Here is a 25,734-nt window from a genome sequence, read left to right on the forward strand (position 1 = left end):
TTCACTGCAGAATACTATGCTGCTGAGTCCTGGGCGCAAATGATGGACCCCTGGATTGAGTTTGATTCACGGACGACCCCCAGGGCAGAGTTTGACAGCTGGTTGGAGAGCAACAGGCCATCACAGGTGCAGTGGTGGAAAGTTCTAAGTACATTTACTAAAGTACTGTACAATTTTGAGGTATTTTTTACTTTACTTGTGTCCAATTTTCAGTACTTTTACTTCTACTCTGGCGCAAATATTATACTTTTACTCGACTACAATTATTTGACAACTTTAGTTACTAGTTACTTTGTAGATTTTTATAATTATTACAAAACATACATTAACCACTTCAGCCCTATATACATTATTGTTATATATGCATGGTGAGCTTGTAGATCGGCTATTTTCAAAGGATTTTTATACATTTTATACATTTGAAAACTTGTGAAATGGGACATTCTGCTTCTGCATAATGAGTACTTTCTACTTTTCCTACTTAAAGCACATTCTGATGCCAATACGTACTTTTACTCAAGTAAATATTGAATTCCGGACTTTTACTTGTAACAGAGTATTTGTACTTTGCAGTATTGATACTTTTCCTTTTTTTTAAATAAAAAATGTCAGTACTTTTTCCACCACTGCGCAGGTGTCTCGATACAGTGAGGACGGCCCTGTGGGGATGATAGCTGTGCGGGGACCCAATTACTGCCCCAGTGACAGGGACTTAGAAGGCCTCAAGGACAGCTGGGACAAGCTATTGACCAGCGGCAGGCCTGTGAACTATCAGACGGTGAAGGAACTCGCTGTGAACCACAGAGTGCTCGGGGGAAAGTGGATGATGTTTCTGGACACTGGTTTCAAGGTCGACCACGCCTGGGAGTGCGTGGCCAGAGCGACGGTGGACGGCAAGATCGGATCTTGTATAGTGACCCCCTATGACCCCAGCAGCAACAGTCATGTCATCTGTGCCTTCAACAAGAACTTCACGGAGGAGAACCAGGTCATAAGGTTAGAAGCGGCCATCCGTGCCACGGGTGTCAAGTGTTCGCTTTCTTACAAGCCCGACGTGTACACCCACCTGGGGATCTACCGCAACAACCGCTGGAAACTCCGCCCGACCATATATGAGAGCAAGTTTGACCTGAAGTGCGTACCCAGGCGTTCCCTCATAACAGAGTCACCGATCTGGGAGTGACATGATTGGGCCCGTGAGAGCAAGAAGGTGCTTCTAGTCCAGAGGGTGTAGATTAAAAGGAGAAGCTCTTAAAATATAGTCACATAATGCTGTGTGGTTCTACAGCTAATCATGACTGACATAGCTGTCGGGCATTGAAGTTAGCCTACAAAAAAAAAAAGTTTGTCTAATCATTCTGAGACATTTCTTAATGTCTTTGTTGTTCAGCTATTCTGTTTAAAACAAATAATCAATGGTTCTTTCTTTATTGGACAATATGCTATGCTAACATGTCCGACACGAGACTGGAGAAATGTTTTACAAAAATTGTTTGAAAGACAAATTGTAAGACAGGATATGTTTCTTCATAATGTATGCAGTTTTTTCTACCAAAAACATTATTGACATTACTGATTCTATGACCAAATGAAAAAGCAAAATAAAATTCTTTATCATTCGGTCATAGAATGACCACACCTGGAGATGAAATGTAAATGCTCTTGATTTATAGATTCATTTGTGTCTCAAAATAATGCATTTATTAGCTTAAGATTAAAAAGCATAGAGCACTGAAGTCTGAAGTCACTGCCACTCGAGGGCGCTGTTTCATGGGTTCGTGGCTTTATTTTTTGTGTTGAAATCCCCATTTGGGAATCTTAGATCACGTCATATAAGAACTGTGTTCCAAACATAAACACACCACCCCGGCTTTTTGTCAGGGGGGTGGCTCTGCATCGTTTATGACATTCATTCATATTTGATACAGCCTGTTTCTGGCGAAGATGGAATGAATTCTGCCTTAAAAGTCTTAAGAACTACTACTTCTGGGTCTGATATCACTGTCCCTACAGCAGCCGCGTTCATGGGAAATGTAGTCTTTGGGTTGTTTGACTCGTTTCTAGTGTTTATATTGTGTTACTCTTTGGGTAAATGTGTACATTTACACCTTCAGTCGATGCTTTATATCCATATGACTAAAATCGCCGGGGTGGCGTGTATATTTTTGGAACACAGTTCTTATATGAAGCGATCTAAGATTCCCCAATGAGGTATCAACACAAAAAGTAAAGCCACGAACCTGCGAAAAGCGCCCTCTACTGGTAGTGACGTCAGGACTTCGGTGCTCTATTAGCCTTACTTAAAGGAGACATCCGGTCATTTTAAGTGTTATGTTTGATGTGTGTCAAATCACTTACTAACGTAGAAATGAAAATCGCGTGACTCCACAGATCCCCCTATCGACCCCCACCGTTGGCATTATAGGAGTATATAGGATAGCAGCAATTCGCCTATTTTAACAAATGTAAAGTCTGTTTTTTTCTCCTAGTACTCATTGTGGAGTCCCATGATAACGTAACAGGCGCTAAAACTCCGAGAAGCTAACGGCTAATAACAGAACGAGCTAATGCTGGGGCTGCTTATCTCTCTGCATGGCAGCCCCAGGTTGCCAGGTCGGGAGAGAAACCAGCAACCATCCTATATGTCTCCTTTAATTTACATTTTCAGAATACCCTTTTATTTTAATATTGTCCATTATTTAGCAGGCATTTTTAGAAAAATGTTAAAACAAATGACCTTTTATGTAGGCCTATTCATTTCATTCTGTTACAGAATGAGCACACCAGAAGATTAAATGTAAATGCTATTGCATTATATATTCATTTTTGTCTCAAAAAATGTGTTAAAAAGCATTTCTCTTACTTCAATTTAATTTTCGAATTTGCCATTTCATTCATTGCTTCCATAGTGTGTCTGTACTAGTGTTTGGGAAACAGTGCACTAGACTAGTAGTCCTTGGGCCAAACCCCAAAATCTCACATATCGCTACCACCTGGGATGGCAAATTCTAGTTGGGATTTTTTTATTCCTATACATCCCTAGATATTATTTTTGTATGATAGACCTTCCTGAGGCCCAGCTAAATTGGGGTTATCAGCTGCTAAAGTTACCACCCCCCATTGAAAAATGGCATTTTAGACACATGTGCATATCTTGGTATTGGCTCACGTTCAGGGCATATTACAATGTTTTATATTTTATGTTTGGTATCATTTTTAAGGGGACACTTTGAGCTTTCATTCGAGCCCTTTGGTGACTATGTATGATAAGTACAGTGGTCACTGGAGCTCTTCAAACCTTTAATAACCTTTTTTTTCTCACAATTTCCGCCTAAACCATATATTTTCTTTTAGTTCTGTGGCATCAAGAAACATCAGACACACAAAACACAACAACTGGAATACTGACATGACCCTAAGGATTCAGGAAATGTATAATTTACCCATAGTATTTCATTCTGGGGTGGTAATTTTCAGCCTTATCTTAAACAAGCACTTTTTATGAGAAATAGACCGGTCAATAGGCATATAAGAAAGAGTACCACTAAACCTCCCTAAACATTGATACAAAAGGGTTTTCAATTGATTCTGGTACCTTTAGGCATGCTTGAGAACATCCCAAATATCCAGAAAAATATACTTAGCAGAAAGGCATAATTTTCAAGATGCCATCCAAGATGGTCATGCAGTTCTGGGCAAGAACCATGCAGTGTTTTGCATTCAGTACAAATATGTAATTTCTGCCTATTGTAAAAAGGAGACCACTTCTAGGAGAGGAGACTGCATCTATAGCTGTATGAGACCACTGTACTGTACCTAGAAACCACTGTACTGCATCTGTAGACCACTCTAGTGCATCTGTAGACCACTCTACTGCATCTGTAGACCACTCTACTGCATCTATAGACCACTCTAGTGCATCTGTAGACCACTCTACTGCATCTGTAGACCCCTCTACTGCATCTGTAGACCACTCTACTGCATCTGTAGACCACTGTAGTGCATCTGTAGACCCCTCTACTGCATCTGTAGACCACTCTACTGCATCTGTAGACCACTGTAGTGCATCTGTAGACCCCTCTACTGCATCTGTAGATCACTCTAGTGCAGACCGCCACACTGTATCTATTGCTATCTGAGACCACTTTACTGTATCTAGAGACCACTGTATTGTGTATATATACCACTGTAAATGGTAAATGGTGCATTTATATAGTGCTTCTATCCGAAGCGCTTTACATTGATTGTGCCATTAACCCATTCACACACACATTCATACACCGATGGCGGAGGAAACCATGCAAGGCACCAGCCTGCTCATCGGGAGCAATTCGGGGTTCAGTGTCTTGCTCAAGGACACTTCGACACTAACTCTAGGGGAGCCCCCCAGCCCGGGATCGAACTGGGAACCTTGCGGTTTTCCAGTTCACACTACCCGGCCACTCTACCCCTGAGCCACTGCCGCCCCGATGCACTGTACTGCATCTATAGCTATATGAGACCACTGTATTGCATCTAGACCACTGTGCTGCATCTATATCCCACTGTACTGAATCTATAAACCACTGTACTCATATATAGACCATTGTACTGCATCTATAGACTAGCTACTGTATCTATAGACTGCTGTACTGTATCGATAGACCACTGTAGTGCATCTGTGTAGACCATGTAGTGCATCTGTAGACCCCTGTCGTGATCTGTAGACCCCTCTAGTGTGTCTGTAGACCCCTCTAGTATGTCTGTAGACTACTGTCTTGATCTGTAGACATCTCTGGACACTGATACTGCATCTGTAGACCCCTCTACTGCATCTGTAGACCACTCTAGTGCATCTGTAGACCACTCTAGTGCATCTGTAGACCACTCTACTGCATCTGTAGACCACTATACTGCATCTGTAGACCCCTCTACTGCATCTGTAGACCCCTATACTGCATCTGTAGACCCCTCTACTGCATCTGTAGACCCCTATACTGCATCTGTAGACCCCTATACTGCATCTGTAGACCCCTATACTGCATCTGTAGACCACTCTACTGCATCTGTAGACCCCTCTACTGCATCTGTAGACCACTCTACTGCATCTGTAGACCCCTCTACTGCATCTGTAGACCACTCTACTGCATCTGTAGACCACTGTAGTGCATCTGTAGACCACTCTACTGCATCTGTAGACCCCTCTACTGCATCTCTACTGCATCTGTAGACCACTGTAGTGCATCTGTAGACCCCTCTACTGCATCTGTAGACCACTCTAGTGCATCTGTAGACCCCTCTACTGCATCTGTAGACCACTGTAGTGCATCTGTAGACCACTCTACTGCATCTGTAGATCACTCTACTGCATCTGTAGATCACTCTAGTGCATCTGTAGATCACTGTACTGCATCTACCGAGCCTTTGTGGCGACATAGTCATGTTAAATGTGCTTTATATATACATGTTTAAAGCTGTGTTGAGTTGAGATGCAGTATAGTGGTCTATAGATACAGTACAGTGGTCAATGTATGTGGTCTATAAATGCAGTACAATGGTCTATACATGCAGTACAGTAGTTTATAGATTCAGTACAGTGGGATTGGATGCAGCACAGTGGTTTATAGATTCAGTACAGTGGGATATAGATGCAGCACAGTGGTCTAGATGCAATACAGTGGTCTCATATATGCAGTACAGTGGTCTCATGTAGCAATAGATGCAGTACAGTGGTATATATACAATACAGTGGTCTCTAGATACAGTAAAGTGGTCTCATATAGCAATAGATACAGTGCGGTGGTATATATACAATACAGTGGTCTCTAGATACATTAAAGTGGTCTCATATAGCAATAGATACAGTGTGGTGGTCTAGATACAGTACAGTGGTTTCTAGATACAGTACAGTGGTCTCATACAGCTATAGATGCAGTCTCCTCTCCTAGAAGTGGTCTCCTTTTTACAATAGGCAGAAATTACATATTTGTACTGCATGCAAAACACTGCATGGTTCTTGCCCAGAACTGCATGAGATAGGCATACATTTGGCATGTCTGTACAGGAGAGGCCTGTAGGTATCCATGTAACCCATTTTCATTCACATATATTGAGGTGACAGCTCAAGGGACCATTTGGAAAATGGTGATGGTCGTTTTTCCCTCGCCAAAATGTTGTCTTAACTTTGAATCATTAGGTATTTAGCCCCCTTCCCGACAAGGTAGCATGACAAGGTTGGTCCCATTGGAAACCTGAGGTTGTCTAGAATAAAATGGTATCTCTATCTTTGGGCTACGTCTAAATTTGAGTGTTCCACAGTCTCCGAAAGACAGTCTCGCCGGCGTTCCAGCCAGCCATCCCGCAGGTCTCATAGGGTTAATAAAACATTGAAAAAAACACACTTGGGACCACTTTTTTTCTTGGGATCATCAAAATCCCAATATTAGAGGTCCTATGGATGCCAAAAATCAAAACTAGAAAAAAAAATAAGCAGTCGCGCGTGGACCCCTCCTAGGGCCTCTACTACTTCAGCTTTGATTCCTGAAAAAACTGCTCCACCACCAAATAGGCCACACCCACTTCATCAACTACTTTAATTGGACACAGGTTTGTTTAATTTATAAAAAAAAGGAGCAGTGTGATGTCCAAAAAGTGTGTTATATAACTTTTAATATGTTGTTGGCTATGAATGAAAATCCGCCTATAGAGAAAAATAACAACATGTCAAAAAATATAAAAAGCTGCTCCTATGGAAAGTCTATCATATTTTTATTTACTTATATTGGCCCAAAAAACAATTTAGTATAGGTAAGGTTTTGCCAACTTTTTGGTAGCGATATCTCGTCTGGCCCAAGGACTATAGTACAGACACACCACTCATTATCACTATTCATGCATTATATTCACTGGTGATGGATTATACTTTATAGATGTATTAATGGAATAGCCTGTACATTACGTTGAGTGCAGATGTCTAGTGTCAGCATTTATTTAATCATTAATTTATTATCTTTAGTTTAGCATCTAACTACATTTTGTAGTCAACCAAAAGTATAAAGAGTGTAAAACCCTATACTCTCCTTCGAAACTGCCCTAAAAGAGTACCTTCAGGTGGCTGCAATTCGAAATTGGCCCCTGTAAAAGTCAAGTTAAGAAAAACTAATTTAACTCGACTAAAATTAATTGTAATTAATATTTACCATTTGAGTACATAGCTGCTTTTCCTCCAACCATGTGTTACCCCGCTATAATGATCAACAGGCAGGACTCAAGTATAATAGAAAAATATACAATCTTTATTAGCATTTAGTAAAAAATAAGGAATTTCAATAAAACATAGTTTTATTCCAAATTCATTTAAAATCTGAAGTGAGCAATGACATACAACATATAACATTTCCCCAAATGCTTCCCACAAAAAACAGCTTGCTTGTGCTCCACTCCTGATGGCTGCAGGCTTAGAGAGGGGAATCAAATGGGTGAAATCACACGATAACACAGCACCTTACACTTGACCTCAAGGCCAACACTGCAACCAACACTGCAACTCTATAGAGCACAACAAACGAAAAGGCCCAATGCCCTGTTTGCACACGGCAGTCCAAATAGTGTACAAAGCCCCTCACCTATATGGCAGCCTAATACAAAGGGAGTTCAAGCAGAGCTGGGTTACGTGTGTTAGCTACGATGGGGAAGATGGTTTCTCAAACAAATAAACAAATAGAAATTTGGTCAAACCAGCCAACCAGCTCCGCACTCTACTTATCACCATAAGTCTAACTCTAGGAGCAAAACCATGCTCGATTGCGGTAGCCGGCCAGCTGATTTGTGCCATGTACTCAAACTACAAAGGAAACACTATCAAGAAAAAGGAACAGCGGTCAAACCTAGGCCGCTCACTCCACATGACCCTACAAATAAATACCAAACACAGTTAACTCATAATACACACATACTGTATCCACATAACAGTGTGATATTAAAAGTAAAGATAAAACAAACCACTTTACCATGTGACTCTGTAAGGTTGCATGAGTGACTTTGTTCACATTTGCCACACTTCCTCAACTGCAGCTGTACACTGAATGTTAGCACATAAACATGTAGAATGTCACACAAAATCACACATCAGACATCACATGCAGAAATGTATAAAGCTCTTTTCCATGTACATAGAATTATACTCACATTTCATATCCAGTTTACATGCACAATTTCCTGGAGAGACAACACTCCTTGCATGTCTCAAACACATGAACGGTACACACCTGATGATATAATAAACATTTTCCATTTTCCATGTATAACAACAATTAAAAACAATAAAACACCAAACAGGCTTACCACTCTTCAAGTTGGCACTCAAACAAAACCTCCTCCTCTCACAACACAGTAACCGGCATGGTGTTGTGAGGACCCACAGATTGGCAGCCTCGTACCTGCCTGTTCAGAAAGGCCTTATATACCTGTGTCACTTATGACATCATATAATCTATGCCTCCCTCTAGGGGCTACACATGTACTCACATTTTTTATGTTTATAATGTAACAGTGAAACAGGGATTGAATCAATCCCTGTTTCATGGCTATGATGCTGCGTTCACACCAAGGGGCAAGGCTGAGATATTTACTATGAGGCCAACCCGGATGTTTAGTAAATGTCCAGCGAGAGGCGCTGTTTCACCCGTGCCGACCTGTGAGTTCAGAAAGAATTTATTTTAACGCAAGCCGATGGGTTTTTACCAACTTTCAGACTCGATTTTCTTACTGTAATAAAAATTGTCATAAATTCTATATGCTTCCAGTCGCTAGTTTAAAGTCTCCTTTCAATCATCAGGATATGCGTTTTGCTAAATTATGGTTCTATTTATTATAAAATTGACGATAAAGTAGGCTATTCTCTAGGAGGGGCGGGATGATTTGATTGACACGCTACACAACCAATAGCATTCATTCCCCGCCCCCCGCTCTTGATTGACAAGTTACCCAACCAATAATGGTCTGAACTCATTCTGACGCGTAGTGAAACATGGCGGACCTACAGTCTGCAGCAAAGGATTCATTTTCGGTCTGTAGAAAGCAGCGGAGGGGGTTTGTCCATCTCATTTATACAGTCTATGGTTCACACGGGCAGAATCGGCAGATACAAAGATACACAGCATATTTGTTGCTCTGTCGCTTTGAATCTTTTGTAGCAGCTACAAACGGCGGATGTATCTTTGTATCTGCATGTCTCTGGCTTCCATTGAAAATAAATGGTAGCATGTATCTTTGTATCTGCCCGTGTTAACGCAGCATTAGTGTGCAGGCTTTTCCTCATTTTCAGACGTATTTACCAAGGTCTGCAGCACCTCATCAATACTGGTGTGCAGCCTTCTCCTGTTTGTTTGAGTCCATATTTATAACATAATGTAATGTGTTTAATCAGTGACCTATGGAGTGGTGCATATCAGATATGAGATACTGTATTCATTTATAGGCTCATTTAAAAGTTGATATACAGCATTGACGTGGATTGTTTTATGTAGAGTCCAGAGTACACCAGAGTGATACAGTACAGTACAGCTGTAAAAAAAAAAAGAAGAAAAAGAAGAGATCAACATTTTGTTGCAGAAAATTGTTGTTGTGAAAGCAAGGACCTTATTGTAAAGATCGTCTGGCATGTCTTCCAAATTCATGCAGTTTTAACATAATTCAGCACTATGTGTTTCACGTTTCAATTCAATTGTACAGTGTGTGGCCCTTCACTCACTTTATCGAAGTCAGTATGGCCCTCTGGAAATAAATGCTGCCCACCCCTGGGCTAGATCTACAGGCTGTATGCTAAAAACTAAACATCTCTGTGCTTTATTGTCATAAAATCTTCTACCATATTCTTCTTCTACCACTCTTCCATCGTCATTCATAATTATTGATGTAATTCACATGTAGCCTACTTAAACCCTCTATTCTCAGTAAAAACTGACCTAATTTTTTTTTCTGTCAACACCAAATCTCTTTGCCAAAAATAACCGATCTGCAAGCTCACAACACATCACGCTGCAACGGTTGTGAGCTTGAGGATCGGCTATTTTTGGCTTATGTTCCCCCCATGCTGGGGTTCACGTGGTTAATGCTATTCATAATGTAATGGTGTTTTCATTTGTCAAGGTGCGCTAATGTTTTCATATTGCTGGATAATATAGATAATATTCATATTTAGTGTGGTTGCCCAACAGGGCAACCAGACTATAGTACTCTATACTCTTTATTCTTTCTTTATAGATAAACTTTTTTCAAACCGCATCTCCTCCCACAGTTTTTATCCCCCAATGTTGTGCCATATGTCAAAATGACCGTCTAAATCGGGAATCGTGCGCGTGTATAGGGCTAAGAGATTGGTTGAATAGTTTAATTGATATTAATTTATTAGTGCCATTAAATGTCCCCATCCGCTTTAATGGAAAAGTGAAAAAACTCAAATTCAAGTATTTTTTTCTCAAAAAACGTAAGAGCTAGAGTTATCAGATTTGGAGGGATAATTCATAATATTGTCCGAAATTATTGAAAAAAATATCACACCATTCGGCCTGATGGTGGCGCTATAACAGCCCCCTTTACGTTTTGGCCTGTAACTCTTGAACCGTAGGTCCGAAAATCAAAATTTCTTTTCACCTGGATTCCTTGGGTCACGACGCATCTCCCCATATAGGCCACGCCCATTTGCGTCAGGATAGATTTTTTGATATTGATTTATTTCTGCATTAAATTTCCCCATCCACTTTAATGGGAATTGCAAAAACTCCCATTCAAGTATTTTTTTCTCGGAAACCGTAAGGGCTACAGTTACAAGATTTGGAGGGGAGGTTAATAGTTTTTTGCGAAATTATTATGAAAAGAATCACACCAGTCGGCCACATGGTGGCGCTATAACAGCCCACTTTACCTTTTGGCCTATAACTCTTGAACCGTAGGTCGTAAAATCAAAATTTCCTTTTCCCTGGATTCCTTGGGTCATTACGCATCTCCCCATATAGGCCACGCCCATTTGCGTCAGGATAGATTTTCCGCCATTTTGAATTTTCTTCAAAACACACTTTTTGCTCCTTTTCCTACAATTTTTTTCCAAATCTCACACAAATCGGTACACATGATCTCTGAGCCCATGCGGTAAACATATCCAAACGGCATTTTCATAGTCCTTACCGTCCGTCCGTAAATGGCTTCCAAAGTTAGCGGGAGGGGCCCGTTTTACCAAAAATGCCAGAAATCACGAACGAAACGTCCGGTCAATCCCAAATTCGAATCACATGTCGAGGGTGGTTTACTCAACAAATTCCCAAAAGCATTTCCACTTTGACCCATAGGGGGCGCCACAAATGCGCAAAATGTAACCGTTTGATGCAAAAACATTATTTCGGGGTGGATCGATCCTTTCAAAATGAAACGCAAGCGATCTCAGGAGTGACGTGACGATGTAATTGGCGCAGTCTCCGACGGTATTCCTCCCGGCGTATTACTGGAGTCCCGACCGCGTCGGCGCAACCACACTCTGCAATTTCCCCGGAATTGCGACGCGTCTAGTTTGTATTGCATGTGCGACGTGCAATATAAAATATGAATATTATCCATATTATCCATATTATGCACGTGTAATGCACTGTTTTCATGTTGAGCATAGGCCTACTCAACATGAAAATAACTAGTGCTATTTGTACATATAAGTGAGGACAGAGGAATGCATTCCTCTGTCCTCACTTATATGTAGGCCTACAAATAGCACTAGTCAGAGGGCAGAGGCACTAGTCAAAGAACTACACATCCGGAGAAACAAAACTGAAACTGAAAAAATGAAACTGCCCACCAGCTGCTCAATCACGGGATGGGCTTGAGAGTTGCAACCAGATATATTTATGGTTGCGACCGGCTGGCTCAACTTGTCGCGCAAATCTGCTCCAGAGCCTGGTCTGCACCTCTATGGTCTGCACATACATGATGCATCGGACTTCACGCTAGTCAGTGCAACTGCGACACGCATCAGCTCTGTGAGCTCTTTGGAACACAAACTTTTTGTTTTTGAAACAGGGTTAGCCCGCACCTAGAGTGAGAAGCTTGCATTGGACCCATTAAAACTATTCACTTTGGCTTGACAGCACCATGGAGGTTGTTCCAGAAGTGAGGGGGTCGAAAAAGCCACATGTTTTCACTGCAGAATACTATGCTGATAGGTCCCGGGCGGCATTGATGGACCCCTGGACTGTCTTTGACTCACGGACGACCCCCAGGGCAGAGTTTGACAGCTGGCTGGAGAACAACAGGCCATCACAGGTGCAGTGGTGCAGATTTTGTTTATTATTACAAAACTTACATTAACCACTTCAGCCCTGCTTCGCAATGCAATGCATTGTGAGCTTGTAGATCGGCTATTTTTATAGGATTTGTATACATTTTATTGATTGATTGATTGAAATTTGTATTAGGCAAAAACAATGTAAAACATCACAAGGTTAAGACTTAGACAGGGGTCATTTTCGAATTGCAGCCTCCTGAAGGTGTATCTTTAGGGCAGTTTTGAAAGTGAGTAGGGTTTTACACTCCTTTACTCCTTTTGGTAGGGCCTTCCACATTTTTGATGAATAGCATGAGAACGAGTTCATTCCCTTTGTTGAGCCAAATCGTTGCTGTTCTCTGTCCTCAACCCTAAGCCATCCATGGTATTTATTTCATAGACACATATAGTAGAAACCAAACAGTTCAAAATCAACATAAAAATATAGCTGCAAGCAGCAATTAGCGGTTTCGAGAATAATGGCAGACTGGCAGACTGTGACAAGAGTGGCAGACTGGCAGACTGGCAGACTTTGACAGAGTGGCAGACTGGCAGACTGGCAGACTGGCAGACTTTGACAGAGTGGCAGACTGGCAGAGTGGCAGACTGTGACAGAGTGGCAGACTGGCAGACTGGCAGACTGTGACAGACTGTGGCAGACTGGCAGACTGGCAGACAGACAGACTGTGGCAGAGCAAAGTGCACATGTCTGAATTAACAGGGTCATGTTTTGCATAATGCAATTTAAATGTAAACTGTGACAAGTGGGGTTTGAGCCGTGGACCTTTGGCACATGAGACTAACACTGTATTGATCAAGCTATTCAATCCACAGCCTTGGTCAGTGAGAAGGGAGAATCCAACAAAACAAAACAAAACAAAAGAGGGAATGAAGTACATCATACATTGAAAACAACTACTCTCAATAAGCGTTTCATTTAACAATTGCATGTTTATTCATTGATACAGTCATGTTGTGTGTAATGCAATTGAGTTGAGGTCTGCATGAGGTGAGATTTGAACCGGCGACGCTCTGGTATCAAGGCAGATGATTAAGCCATTGGGCCAACAGACCCGAACTGATGAAAAGGGAGTTCACACACATGACACACTTTCACGCAAATTGCTCAGAAATACTGGATTTAAATGTTTTTCAAACTGCTCAAAATTGCAGACAATCTAAGGGCGGAGTTTACTGGTTAACAATTGCACATGCATTCATTGATACAGTCATGTTGTGTGCAATGCAATTATAATGAATTCTACATGACGTGGGATTCGAACCAGGAACCCTGTGGTTTCAAGGCAGATGATTAAGCCATTGGGCCAACAGACCTGTACTAGTGAAAAGGGAGTTCACACATATGACACACTTTCACGCAAATTGCTCAGAAATCCTTGGTTTAAATGTTTTTCAAACTGCTCAATATATTTCGGAATGGAAACTAGTGGAAAATAGTCGATCTACAAGCTCACAACGCGTTTATTTTCACAAGAAAGTATGTCATACTTAAAATAAAACTACTCTCAAAAGCATTTCGTGTTATTGTCTAAACATTGCACTTGTCTGAATTAACAGGGTCATGTTTTGTACAATGCAATTTAAATGTGAACTGTAATAAGTAGGATTCGAACCAGGGACCTTCGGCACATGAGACTCACACTCTACTGGTGGAGCTATCCAATACACAGCCTTAGACAGTGAAAAGGGAGAATCCAACAAAACAAAACAAAAGCGCGAATGAAGTACGTCACACATTGAAAATAACTACTTTCAAGTATGCATTTCTCGTCATCTTTAACAATTGCACATGTATTCATTGATATAGTCATGTTGTGTGCAATGCAATTATAATTAAGTCTACCTGAGGTGGGATTCGAACCGGCTACCCTATGGTTTCAAGGCAGATGATTAAGTGATCAAGCTATTGAACCAACACACCTGAACCTGTGAAAAAGGGCCTCAAACATGTATTTGACACAGTTTCATGCAAATTGCTCAGAAATCCTGGATTTAAATGTTTTTCAAACTGCTCAAAATTGCAGACAATCTAAGGGCAGAGCTTACTGGTCAAAGTGATACATGTGTTCCTCATGAGTCAAGGCACATGTGTAAGCAGGTTTAACGGCTGTCGGCCAAACGAGGCATGACTTTTGCCTGTTTAAAGTTTGCATTTTCAAAAAATTGCTATAGCGCCCCCCTTTGACCAATTGGAGTAAGATTGGTTTCAGTGATACTTGGAAGGACCCTCTACAATATTGCAAAGTGTCAAACAAATGTGAGTCTGCATGTATGTGTTAGGGGCAGATGAATAATTTAAAAAAAGCTGCAATTTTCATTGGCTTATAAAAGCTTAACGTTTTCACTTATGGAAAATCCGCTTGGTTACGTCTGTCGGCATTGGTCCAAAGTTCATGTGTATACAGTTTCGTACAGATTGCTCATAAATCCCAGGAGGAGTAGGCTTTTTACTGCTTTTTACTGCTTTTCATAGAATTCGAAATGGTGGGAGATCTAAAGGTCAGAGGTCAAAAGTCAAACAGTGAAAGTTGTTAGGCATGAGGAGACGCATGTGTGTATCAAAGTTTCATGGCTGTAGGTGAAACAGGGCATGAGCTGTACCTGTTCAAAGTTGGCATTTTCAATTGAGTGCTACAGCGCCACCCTTTGGCCAATGTTTGTGAGTTTCGGGTTTTCGCCGTTTGGCATAGCCCTCTACCATATTGCCGAATTTCATAAAAAGCGACCACGCGGTTAGGCCAGAACTGGCAAAACCGGCGGAAGATCATGAACTCTTACAGATGTAATAAGGCTTCGAGCCTATTGGCCTCGAAACCTTAAATACAGAGAAGAATAACACTATGTACAAAAAAAAATTAAAAAGCATGAAAACAAAACAAAATAAAAAATATGTAAAAAAAAAAGTGGGGGGGTCGACTGTCTACCGGGAAATTGGTACTACCTCCTATTTTGGCCTCCAGAAAGATTTTTAGGGCTGTTTTAAATGAGCCCAGCGAACTGCATTTTTTGAGGGATGGGTTAGACTATTCCATACCTTGGTGGCCGTGCTGTAGAAGGAGATACATTTGAAAACTTGTGAAATGGGTCGGGACATTCTGCGTAATGAGTTTCTACTTTTGGTACTTATTGGCATCAGTATATTCTGATGCCAATACTTTTGTATTTTTACTCAAGTAAATATTGAATTCTAGACTTTTACTTGTCTATCAAGTAAGGGTACTTCTTGGCCTTAAACATACAATCCATCTAACCCCTGGTCATTTTGCTAGGGTCGGATGGCTCAGGGTTGAGGACAGAGTATGGCAACTTGCAATAGGCCTGGTCTACAAGATACACCACAACATTGGGATACCCATGTACCTGTCAAAATACTTCAAAAACGTAAATGAAGTCCACAATCACAATACCAGAGGCTGCAGCTCGACTGATCATGTCCAACCCAGATTTGGCACAAACAAGGGAATGAACTCGTTCTTATGCTATGCAACAAAAATGTGGAATGCCCTACCAAAAGGAGTGTAAAACCCTACTCACTTTCAAAACTGCCCTAAAAAACACCTTCAGGTGGCTGGCTGCAATTCCAAACTGGTCCCTGTCAAAGTCTTAACCTAACCCCCCCCCCCCCTCCCCCCTTGAATTGTTTAATGTACATATTTCTTGTTTTTCATACCAGTAACCTTTAAGCTGATTGTATGATGTTCTGCATAGTAGTGTATATCTGTCTGTTTTCGTAAATGTCATCATGATTTGAGTGCGTGGGGATCTTATTTGAAACAAGCCGTTGTGCTTTTATGGGCGATCCAGTTTAGAGGACCTTGTATTGTTAACTGTACTTCCATGTACTTTTTCCATGTCTTTCTAAATAAAGTACTTCAATCAATCAAACAGAGTATTTGTACTTTGCAGTATTGATACTTTTACTTAAGTAAAACATTTGAGTACTTTTTCCACCACTGCGCAGGTGTCTCGATACAGTGACGAGGAGGACGGCAGCCCTGTGGGAGGGATAGCCGTGTGGGGACCCAATTACTGCGACAGTGACGGGGACAGGGACTTAGAAGGCCTCAAGGACAGCTGGAACGAGCTACTGGCCAGCGGTCGGCCTGTGAACTATCAGACGGTGAAGGAACTCGCCCTGAACCACGGAGTGCTCGGGGGGATGTGGATGATGTTTCTGGACACTGGTTTCAAGGTCGACCAAGCCTGGGAGTGCGTGGCCAGAGCGACGGTGGACGGCAAGATCGGAACTTCTTCAGTGAGCACCCACGACCCCAGCAGCAACAGTCATGTCATCTGTGGCTACAACGAGAACTTCACGGAGGAGAACCAGGTCATAAGGTTAGAAGCGGCCATCCGTGCCACAGGGGTCAAGTGTTCGCTTCGTTACAAGGCCATTGTGTACGGCCACCTAGGGATCTACCCCAATAACCGCTGGAAGCTCCGCCCGACCATATATGAGAGCAAGTTTGGCCTGGAGTGTGTACCCAGACGTTCCCGCATCATTAACAAAGTCACCAATCTGGAAGTCACATAGGCCCGTGAGAGCAAGAAGGTGCATCTACCAGAGGGTGTAGATTAAGGAGAAGCTCTTAAAATATAGTCACATAATGCTGTGTGGTTCTACAGTTAATCATGACTGACATACAGTAGCTGTTGATTGTCAGGCATTGAAGATGGCCTACAAAAAAAAGAAGTTTTTGTTTCAAAGTTGTCTAATAATTCTGAGCCATTTCTTAATGAATAATCAATGCTAACCTGCCCGACACGAGACTGGAGAAATGTTTTACAAAAAGTGCTCGAAAGAAAAATTGTAAGACAGGATATGTTTCTTCATAATGTATGCAGTTTTTTTCTTTTCTTTTTTCTTTTTACTTAAATGCTGTATTTTCTACCAAAATAATTATTGACATTACTGTTGATTATCAGGGACTGAATGTGTACTTTATACTTTTAGCTTACTAACCAAAAAGGTTTTGTTTCAAGTTTGTCTAAATCCTTCTGAGCCGTTAATGTCATTTAAAACAATCAGTGGTTGTTTGAAAATATACTTAATGGAGAACTAAACTTGCTCTCAAAATATGTGTTAATTATCTGAAGATTAAAAAGCATTTATTTTATTTCATTTTCATTTTAAAAATTGCATTTTCATCTGCATATTGTCCATTATTTAATGGTTGTCTAATAATTCTGAGCCATTTCTTAATGTCTTTAATGGATGTTGTTCAGCTATTCTGTTTAAAACAAATAATCAATGCTAACCTGTCTGACACGAGACTGGAAATCTTTTATTTATCGTTTTAATTCCGTCATAGAATGAGCACACCTGTAGATGAAATGTAAAGAAAGACTATTGCATTTGACATTCATTTTTGTCTAAAAAAAATGCGTTAATTTCCTGACGATTAAAAAGCATTTCTCTTACTTCAATTGAATTTTCGAATTTGCCATTTCATTTCAATTATGGCATCTATTCGCTTCCATAGTGTGTCTGTACAAGTGTTTGGGTAAAAGTGCACTAGTACAGACACACCACTCATTATCACTATTCATGCTATATTCACTGGTGCTGGATTATACTTTATGCATATATGTATTAATGCAGATGTCTAGTGGCAGCATTTATTTAATCATTTATTTATTATCTTTAGTTTAGCATCTATCTACATTTTGTAGACGGCAATTTGGCACAGCAGTGCCCTCTAGTGGAGGATGTTGTTGTCCGTGTGTCAGTATCATTTAGCCTGACACTCAGCCTGAATTTTCATTTCGGGTGGAGCCAGGCTAAGTATCATTGCAGTTTGTTATAAATAGTTGAATCAGTGGTGGTGGGACAAGGGAGGCCTGGGCCTGGCCATGGAAGATTGTGTATAATAAACACACATTAGCAAATGAACAGAACATTTTCAAAGTCAGTTTGTGGAGTAGCAGAGCTGTATTAGCTGCTACTTGCCTGGGACCAATGTGACACAGAAATGAAAGACAACATATCATAGACTGCATACAATTTTTGCTGCATCTATAATCAACTGCTTTCAAATACATGTAAACCAATGAAGGTTAACAATCCCCACAATTTTTTAATTTGTTAATGCAATTTGATCAAGAATCAAGAAGGTTTTATTTGTCACTAACTTACATTAAGTTACTATCGATTAAATTACACTAGATTTTACTGTTAATTGGGGATCAATAAAGCTTATCTAATCTTGTCTTAAAGGGTAAGACCACTTTGGTAGAGGTTTGGGTTGTGTAGTTACCTTGCCATGATGTAACTCCAAAGTTGGACAAGAAATCAAAAATAATTGCTCCATTGATTAGAAATTGATAATTCAAAATATGCTCCTCATTGACTTACATTGTACAGTAAAACAGCTCTCAACAAAGTCACTCTTTTAGCACATAAATGAACCCAAACATAGCTGATTCAGACAATATAGAGCATCACCATTTTAATAAAAATGTCAACTTCCTGTTGATTTTACTATTTGAAGATCTGGATCCGGATCCGCCGATTCAGTCCGGGTTTTCTACTTATTAAAAATGGCAAAATCAACAGGAAGCTAACATTTTTATTTAAAAAACAAACTACTGGGTTTGGTGATGCTCTATATTGTCTGAATCAGCTATGTTTGGGTTCATTTATGTGCTAAAAGAGTGACTTTGAGAGCTGTTTTACTGTACAATGTAAGTCAATGAGGAGCATTATTTTGAATTATCAATTTCTAATCAATGGAGCAATTAGTTTTTATTTCTTGCCCACCTTTGGAGTTACATCATGGCAAGGTAACTACACAACCCAAACCTCTACCAAAGTGGTCTTGCCCTTTAAGACCAGTAGTGGAAAAAGTACTACATTGTTTTAACTTAAGTAAAAGTGTCAATACTGCAATGTAAAGCTGCTACAAGTAAAAGTCCGGAATTCAAATTTACTTGAGTAAAAGTACAAAAGTATTGGTATCAAAATGTACTTAAAGTACCAAAAGGATAAAGTACTTATTATGTAAAAGGTCCCATTTCACAAGTTTTCAAATGTATACACATCTTTTGAAAATGGATAAAGCTCTAATGCGTCGCATCGCAAACTAAAGTTCTCAAATAATTGTAGTGGGGGAAAAGTATAATATTTGCCTCTGAGATGTAGTGGTGGAGTAGAAGTAAAAGCACTGAAAATGGGAGATACTCCAGTAAAGTAAAAAAGACTTCAACATTTTTCTTAATTACACGACTTGAGTAAATGTACTTAGTTACTTTACAAGAGACACCAACACAAAACAACTCAACACTCATATATGACCGCAAGGCGGCGTTCAGATCATTATATTGACTTGTTGAAATCAATCCAGATTGTCGGGTAAGGTGACGTCACCTCGCGTCACCAGCCATTCGCTCCAAACTGGCCCGTGTGATCCGGTTTAGAAAAAAAGGGGGGAAATTATCGTGTTCCGGTGGTGGATTCCGGTTGGCGTTGCATTGTTTTTGTTCCCCACATAATGCGAATCAATTTAGTCTCGCTAGTCGCGCCACGAGTTAGAATAAAAGATAGACGCACCAAACGATTATTATACCCCCCCCCCCCCCCCCCCCCAAAAAAAAAGAAACAATTATACCAAACTAAACACAATTTAAACTAGGGGAATCGTTTCGGAGGTGCACGGCACTGGAGGTTCCTGTCATGGTCATGGGTTCCGGCCACCTGATGACGTAAAGTTATTTCTGCTCCGACCGGATCAGAAACCCGAAAATGGTAACGATACCAGGCCAAAGGTCGTGTGGGGTGTGACTGAGTCGACGCTCGGCAGACAACAGCGTGAGAAGCTTGCATTGGACCCATTAAGACTATTGATTTTGACAGCACCATGGAGGCTGAGGTTGTTCCAGAAGAGAGGGGGTCGGAAAAGCCACATGTTTTCACTTCAGACACCTATGCTGCTGAAGCCTGGGCGGCGGACGCGGACCCCTGGACTGTCTTTGACTCACGGAAGACCCCCAGGGCAGAGTTTGACAGCTGGCTGGAGAGCAACAGGCCATCACAGGTGCAGACAGTGGTGGAAAGTAACTAAGTACATTTACTCAAGTACAAGTTTAAGGTATTTCTTTTACTTTACTTGAGTATGTCCAATTTTCTGTACTTTTACTTCTCCACTACATTTCAGGATTTGATTATTATTACAAAACATGCATTAACCACTTCAGCCCTATACATTTAGGCCATTTGAAAATAGCTGATCTACAAGCTTAAAATGTGTCACAATGCCTGAGCATTGTGAGATTGTGAAATGGGACATTCTGCGTAATGAGTAGGCTACTTTCTACTTTTGGTACTTTAAGTACATTCTGATGCCAATACTTTTGTACTTTTGTACCTTTACTCAAGTAAATTTTGAATTTCGGACTTTTACTTAAACAGAGTTTTTCTACTTTGCAGTATTGATACTTATACTTAAAGGGATATTTCACTTTCAAAAACAAATTGAAAAGTGAAAGTTACAATGGATTTCTATAGGAAGGGGGGCGTGTCTGATCAAATTAATATCAAATATCTAAATACTGAATCAAGCAACTTAAAAATTGTCTGGGGGGCTCACAAAAGCCTGAGTAGACGATAAAATGACCCAACATTTTTTTTAAAGTGAAATATCCCTTTAAGTAAAACATTTGAGTACTTTTTCCACCACTGCACAGGTGTCTCGATACGGAGACGAGGAGGACGGCAGGAGCCCTGTGGGGTGGATAGCCGTGCGGGGACCCGATTACTGGCACAGTGAGGACAACGACGTTGACGGCCTCGAGGACAGCTGGGACGAGCTACTGGCCAGCGGCCGGCCTGTGAACCACCAGGCGGTGAAGGAACTCGCCCTGAACCACAGAGTGCTCTGGGGGAAGTGGCTGATGATGCTGGACACTGGTTTCAAGGTCGACCACGCCTGGGAGTGCGTGGCCAGAGCGACGGTGGAAGGCAAGATCAAATCTTGTAAAGTGAGCCCCCACGACCCCGGCAACAGCAAGCATGTCATCTGTGTCTACAACGAGAACTTCACGGAGGAGAACCAGGTCATAAGGTTAGAAGCGGCCATCCGTGCCACGGGGGTCAAGTGTTCGCTTTCTTACAAGCCCGACGCGTACACCTACCTAGGGATCTACCGCAACAACCGCTGGAAGCTCCGCCCGACCATATATGAGAGCAAGTTTGACCTGAAGTGTGTACCCAGGCGTTCCCTCATCATTAACAGAGTCACCGATCTGGAAGTGACATAGGGCCCGACTGCCCGTGAGAGCAAGAAGGTGCATCTAGTCCAGAGGGTGTAGATCTTAAAGAGGTGGTGCCATGGTTTTGCACTTTTTCTGTTTTTCATGTGTCTATGAGGTTGATAGAACTTCATTAAGGCCTCCGCTGGTGGTTGTATGGTGTTTCATGTCTTCTCTGACTATTTGGAGTTTTTTTCCTGGAGGCTGAAACCTTGAGAGTCAAACGTGCCAATCCAAAAACAGGGGCATAGTGACATCACAGAGCCCCCAAAAAACATACCCTCCCCCTCATTATCATAACACAACAGGTGTGGGCATGAGGAGGAGGAGGGACTAGGACAGGTGGGTGGTGCTAAGGTGGTGGAGGAGCTGCTAAGGTGAGAACCAGGCATACTTAATGAACTGGAGGCGTGTCCACATAAAAACATTTTTAACAATTTCTGTACACTTTTTTTTTTGGAAAAAAATCCTTACATAATAATAATACCTTATGATCAGGTTTTAGGGTTGAAAAATATCATGGCACTCCATCTTTAAAATATAGTCACATAATGCTGTGTGGTTCTACAGCTAATCATGACTGACATAGCTGTTGATTGTCAGGCATTGAAGATGGCCTACAATTTTTTTTTATAATTCTGAGCCATTTCTTAATATCTTTAATGGATGTTCAGTGTCAGGGACCAAGTTGGTCGGAAGGAGAGACACAGGGAAAACTTTGTTGGTTTTAAAACATTGTTCTCTTTTTTTATTTCTTTTTATTTCTTTTCGTTGTTGAAAATAAATGGTTTAACAAAACAAATGTGCTCAACACAAAGGAAATTAAACTAAATAACTAAACAGACACTGGACAACACAACTGAACTGAAAACTGAACTCACTAGAATGATACAGGAGGTGGAAATATATAGGGACGGGTCAGACCACTGTTAATACAAAAGGGGGAAAAGACAAAGACTACAATTGAAACACAAACTCAAAACCCCCTGCCCCACCCCATGGTACAGAGGGACTGTGGTGCAGTCCAATTTCTCCAATTAGCTGTAGATCTGGAGCAGCTGATCCCCATTGCTTTGGCCAGCCCATCATGCCCATGTATGTTAGTCAGCACCTCCCACAGAACTGGTAACTCAAAGAAACTCCTCAAAGGCCAATAAACTCATAGAATAACAAATAATAAATTATGTCATTTCAACTTGTTAATAATGTCCAACTGAAAATAAACACACTAAATATATAAACCAAAAGGAAGAGTTACCATACATTATAGTCTATGTGTGGCTGCTGAGTCAGCCATCACATTCAGCTATTCTGTTTAAAACAAATAATCAATGGTTCTTGCTTTATTGGACAATGTGCTAACCTGTCCGACACGAGACAAAAATTGTTTGAAAGAAAAATTGTAAGATAATGTATGCAGTTTTTTTAATACATTCTTTTTACTTAAATGCTGTATATTCTACAAAAAAAATTTTGACTGTTGATTGTCAGGGATTGAATGTGCTTCTGAGCCATTAATGTCAATTTAAAACAATCAGTGGTTGTTTGAAAATACATTTAATAGCTACCTATCCGACCCGATACTGGAGTACTACTACTATCTCTCTTCATAATGCATGCATTTCCTTTAAAAAAGAAAATATATATAATTTATTTATTTTACATAGCAGTTATTACAGAATTAATTTTGAAGTGTCTTAAAGAAAAAAACATTAAACTCAACTCAAAAATTGAATCGGCTTTTTGCAATATCAACATTGCACATGAGGGTCTTGGCAGTCAGGAGGCATCAAAAGCAGATGCATGGATACCCCCCCCCCCCCCCCCCCCCAAGTCTAACCTTGTCGGACCTCTCAACTCACAAGAAGCATGACGTGGTGAAGTGCACTAACTGGTACACTAACATCCCCACCTACACCGTGTTTAAAAATAACACCAGATTAAAAGTAAGCACACACGTGTTCTTAAAGTCATACAGAAAGAACAACAGTGATGCAGTTTGGCTGTGATTCACCTCTTTACAATCCTGAGGGAGTGTTGAGGTTTATACTTGAATCACACACAAAGGCTGGCAGGATTTACAAAGCATCTACATGTAAAACATGACGTTCTTTCTGTGTGCTGTCATGATGCATCAAGTTGTGAAATGATCTTCTGATCCAACATGTCCGTTCCTGTCCTCCACAGCGCTAAACACAGCTTCAGAACGTTTAGAATCTAAATGAGGGAATCTACATTTTAGATGCTAATGCTAAACATATTACACCCACTAAAGTGTGCTCCTTGGAGTGCTAATCAGATCTCCCATTCTCCCATTTCTGCAAGTGACACACAGTTTTTGAAGAACGGGCCCCTCCTCCAAACCAAACATGCATATGAGTGCACAGAATGTGTACCAATTTGTTTGTGTAAAAAGTGTGTTTTGAAGAAAACGCAAAATAGCATTTCCGTCTTGAAGAAACTGCTAGAAGATCTGAGACTTGAGACATCGATGATTGCTTCAACAAAAACCTTTATTTTCCCCACTGCCTTTCGTTGAATTTCCAGCACTTTTCAGCAATTTTCTCTACTTAAGTGGTTCCGAACCTTTTCTGGATCAGGGCCCACTTGAAAATCTTGAAAGTATTTGCGGCCCACCCATCTGACCACATAGCATGAGCATGTTTATTTTGATGAGTTTGAAAACTTGTTTTCAATGTTTAAAAAAAAAAACTGTGACATTAGTTGACATCATTTTTTTTATATTAATGTTATATTATCAATAAAATCTTACAGTTTTGCCAATTACTTAGAGGAGACCACTTGCAATATGGTAAGAGTGGGAATCGCTGCCCTACTTTAATGCATCATTCTTTATTTTTTGCATATGTAAAGCACTTAAAATTGACTTTGAATATTAAAAGTGCTATACAAATATTGCCATAAAAATGCCCATAGCCATGTGATTGACCTTTTGGTTGTCAGGGAATCAACATTGTCTGAATCGGTAAATCTAGTCTAATGAAACTAGTTTTCAGATAATCTATGAGCTTACACACGCACAGGTACACATGCACACACGCACACACGCACACACACACACACACACACACACACACACACACACACACACACACACACACACACACACACACACACCCATCACAGTCATCTGCCTGCTCACAGTGACAGTGAAGAATGTGTTGCCAGGACAACAGCCCCAACAAAACAAAGGAGCTGATTTTAGACTTCAGGACACCTACTGCAAACATCGACCCCATTCTCACCACCATTCTGATGTCCATCTGGCCACCATTCTGATACCCATCTCGCCACCATTCTGATCCATGTCCATGTCACCCCCAGATGAAGCATGCACTTACAGCCCAAAGTGTCCGACCCGAAGTACAGGAAGCTAGATCAGTGACTAAACCTTTTTAATTAAGGACCCCCAGTTTGATATGAGTTAGGCCATGGACCACCATTTGACACCACATGTTATACATTTCTGGGAGATGATATGTAGGGAGTTTCAAATAGTTTTGTCCTCTTAAGAAGAAAGTGTTCAGTTTGGCAAGCATTGAAGTCTTCTCATGTCATCCTGGGAAAAACAATATCATACAACATGAACTTCCTGTAGCCCTGTACTTCCTGTTGGACGCTTGCATTCTTATCGGGCCTATATAGGACACAGTAGGAAGTAGGTCACATGTAAGTACACATACACGCACACATTCACACACGCACGCCACAACGCGCATGCACGCACACACACACACACACACACACACACACACACACACACACACACACACACACACACACACACACACACAGGTTTCTGAGGACATGACTGGTTTAACCACACCAACATTCTGGTAATAATGTAAGCAAGTACGTAGCTGCCATACAGTGGAGGGGTCGGCTGCTGGCAGAGCACACCTCTGATCCTCACCACCGAGCGAGTGAGGCAGCTCTCCCAGACCAACACCAGGAAGGCAGCGGGACTGGATAACATCAACTAACTGTCCCGCTTACAGATCTCTTCAACCTCTCCCTGAAGACGGGGAGGGTGCCGCAACTATGTGGAAGTCTTCCTGCAATGTTCCGGTGCCCAAGAGAAGTCGTCCCTCGGTCCTCAATGACAACAGGCCAGTGGCGCTGACATCACAGGTCATGAAACCTCTGAGCAGCTGGTACTG

At 41.1% G+C, this 25,734-nt stretch overlaps 3 protein-coding genes across 4 annotated transcripts; all 3 read left to right on the forward strand.

The window, feature by feature from the left end:
* On the forward strand, nt 1-23,325 carry LOC311049787 (UPF0696 protein C11orf68 homolog). 2 transcript variants are annotated; one of them, XM_084063633.1, is made up of 2 exons: nt 1-141; nt 20,990-23,325. In XM_084063633.1, the coding sequence occupies exons 1-2, from the start codon at nt 40-42 to the stop codon at nt 21,560-21,562; spliced, it is 675 nt and encodes a 224-aa protein (XP_083919759.1). In that variant the 5' UTR covers nt 1-39; the 3' UTR covers nt 21,563-23,325. The 2 variants fall into 2 exon arrangements, with proteins under 2 accessions (XP_083919759.1, XP_083919758.1); XM_084063632.1 differs by lacking the exon at nt 1-141 and adding an exon at nt 20,093-20,340.
* On the forward strand, nt 661-1,392 carry LOC311049789 (UPF0696 protein C11orf68 homolog). The gene has a single exon (XM_084063635.1). The coding sequence runs from the start codon at nt 668-670 to the stop codon at nt 1,181-1,183; it is 516 nt and encodes a 171-aa protein (XP_083919761.1). The 5' UTR covers nt 661-667; the 3' UTR covers nt 1,184-1,392.
* Nucleotides 12,135-17,354, forward strand: LOC311049788 (UPF0696 protein C11orf68 homolog). The gene is made up of 2 exons (XM_084063634.1): nt 12,135-12,285; nt 16,269-17,354. Exons 1-2 carry the CDS (start codon nt 12,202-12,204, stop codon nt 16,839-16,841), a joined length of 657 nt encoding a protein of 218 aa, XP_083919760.1. The 5' UTR covers nt 12,135-12,201; the 3' UTR covers nt 16,842-17,354.
* Nucleotides 23,326-25,734: the final 2,409 nt, after the last annotated feature.

The sequence above is a fragment of the Gymnoscopelus microlampas genome (assembly GCF_963454915.1).
Source record: "Gymnoscopelus microlampas genome assembly, chromosome: 7".
NCBI classification, from domain to species: Eukaryota; Metazoa; Chordata; class Actinopteri; order Myctophiformes; family Myctophidae; genus Gymnoscopelus; species Gymnoscopelus microlampas.